The sequence below is a fragment of the Echinops telfairi genome, unplaced genomic scaffold (assembly GCF_000313985.2).
Source record: "Echinops telfairi isolate 266 unplaced genomic scaffold, ASM31398v2 ScPeMD7_5592;HRSCAF=6446, whole genome shotgun sequence".
Taxonomy (NCBI): domain Eukaryota; kingdom Metazoa; phylum Chordata; class Mammalia; order Afrosoricida; family Tenrecidae; genus Echinops; species Echinops telfairi.
In genome coordinates this window covers 9,689,070-9,691,309 of record NW_022109491.1, presented here as the reverse complement: position 1 = coordinate 9,691,309, position 2,240 = coordinate 9,689,070, and the positions used below count along the sequence as shown (strand labels likewise).

The following is a 2,240-nucleotide window of genomic DNA, read 5'->3' as shown; positions in this document are numbered from 1 at the left end:
GGATGCCCATACCTGCAGCAAACCCGGGACACTCCCTGGAATCCTCGTCACGGGTCACCTGCGCACCTATGGAAGGATATCGCGCTTAGTGGAGGGGCAGCGAACCAGAGGAAGGCACTCAACAAGATGCACTGGCACCGTGGCTGCGACAGGGGGGCTTCAGCATGGGGACAGTGGTGAGGATGGCGCAGGACTGGGCAGAGTGTCCTTCTGTTGGCCCAGGGTCACTGTGAGTCACAATGATACCTAACAGCAGGGGTAAACGGATGAGCATAACTCACTCCAGGGGTTCGCTCACTGCTGTGGCTATTGTCCCCACCCCTGGGCAAAGGCCCACCCCTGCATCCCAGAGGGCATTCAGTTCCCGCTTCCAGCACCCCTCAGGGACATGTGTACACTTGGCAATGTGTGGAGGCACAGTGGACCAGAGACAGGGTGCTACAGGCCTGTAATGCACGGTGGCCAGCGAGGTGGTACCATGTTAACATCCTGTAAAGTGTGAGGCCATCCCTCACAACACCCACGGAGGATGATGGGTTCCTCCCTCGGAAACCCAGAGGGGGCGTTCTTCCCGTCCCGTAGGGTGGCTCGGAGTCGGGATGGACTCCCTGGAAGTGAGTTCTGAGCGAGTTTGTAGATACGCGGTGCCTGTGTAAAGAAACTTCCAGCGTGTGGCCAAGGCAAGTCTCACCTTGTGTAAGCTTGCCACCCACGGAGGCACCGGGGCCCAAGGAGGAGGAACGTGATGGCCAGCCTTTCCCCTGGCAGCTCTGACTTCAGATTTCAAAGGTTGGAAAAAAACAATAGGACTCGCCAGTCAATAAAAAAGCCACTGAGCCACCACTAGACACCTGGCCTACCCGTGGAAGCCGGCCAGGGGAGGCCCCAGCCCCAAGGGAGCGCTGCCACAATCAGATCAGCGTAACCATAGCGACCGGTGAGCTTAAACACAGTTCTACTGGGAGCTAGGGACTGTGGGTGTCTCCATTTTCTCGAGGAGGAAACAGAGGCCCAGGCCCAGGTTGAGGCAGCTACAGAACGGACAATTAAACAAGCCCGTGGCCACCGGGGTCAGGCCGCGGCTGAGTCATAGCAGCAGCCCTCGTGTCACACAGGAAAATGGCCCACGGGGCTCTGGGTGGTGACTGTTTCAGAAAGGTTGCCCACCCTTTTCATCTGCAATGCCACTGGGTGGGTTGGCAGCGACCGTGAACCCCACGTGCCACCCAGGGACCTCCATGTGGCTGGTAATACAGAAAATATGAAGATACAGTACAGTAATATGAAGACACTGAAAATACCGGGAGTTAGAGGGCCCAGATCAAACGTAGCCAGAGAAGTCTTGCTTCCTCAAACTGGGCTCACACAAAACCCAATTCCAATACCACTGAGTCATGTCTGACTCACGCAGACCCCACAGGACACACCGTAGAATTGCTCCCTGGGGTTTCTTTCAGGCGTGGTATATATTTATGGTGACAGACAACCTCATCTTTCTCCCTAAGAGTGGCCAGTAGGTTTGAACTGCCAACCTTGCGGTAATTGGCCCCGACGATGACGACTACCTCTACTGTGCCCCCAGGGCTCTGGGGTTATGAACAACAGCCTAGCAATTCCCTAATACAAAGGCCAGGCTAGGCAGTAGCTAATGTCAGCACAGCCTGTGTTCCAGTGTGCTGTACCAGATCTGAATCCACCTGCCAAGTGTGTCCCCCATGGACAAGGTAAGTAACCCCAGTCAGTTCAGCACCACAGTGGGATGACGCGATATCCTCTCTCTGCCGGAAAAGGCTGGTAGGCTCAGTGAGCGCCAGCGAATGATGCCTGCGTGCATCAAGTGAACTTCGACTCCCTACGAGCCATGACTAGAACAATGACCCAGTGGGAGAAGGAGGTGCCAGTGGGAGAAGAGTGAAACCCCACAACCTCAAACAGGTTTCCCCAAATCCTTTAGTTTCTTCCCCTCCCCTTGGTCCACCACAGACTAGCTCTTTCTCAGCCGGTTTCTGAGCAGGCTTCCACAATAAATTCTCTCAGCAGCACTGGGTCAACCCAGGCAAGTTCAAAGTCCCTTGGGGTGAGCTGGGAGTTCCTGGAAGAAATCAAAGAGCTTCTCTCCAGGTAGCCTCACCCGCTCCTCCCTGCTTAGCTTTCTGCCTCCAAATGCCCTTTCCTCCTTCTCCAGGAAGGTTCCAGGAGCCAAGCAGAGCACAGTCCGTCCTGGCTCAGCTGCTGGGTGA

At 55.7% G+C, this 2,240-nt stretch overlaps 1 protein-coding gene across 13 annotated transcripts in view; it reads right to left on the bottom strand.

Annotated features, from left to right (window-relative positions):
- ZMYND8 (zinc finger MYND-type containing 8) overlaps positions 1–2,240 on the bottom strand; it is a 112,374-nt gene that overhangs the window by 82,996 nt on the left and 27,138 nt on the right. For 7 of the 13 annotated variants that reach the window (XM_045295394.1, XM_045295399.1, XM_045295398.1 and 4 more), the window contains one exon: positions 13–66. The exons of the other annotated variants lie outside the window; for them this stretch is intronic. In XM_045295394.1, coding sequence (XP_045151329.1) covers positions 13–66 — 54 coding nt within the window. The remainder of the gene's footprint in view (positions 1–12; positions 67–2,240) is intronic. 13 annotated transcript variants of the gene reach the window in all.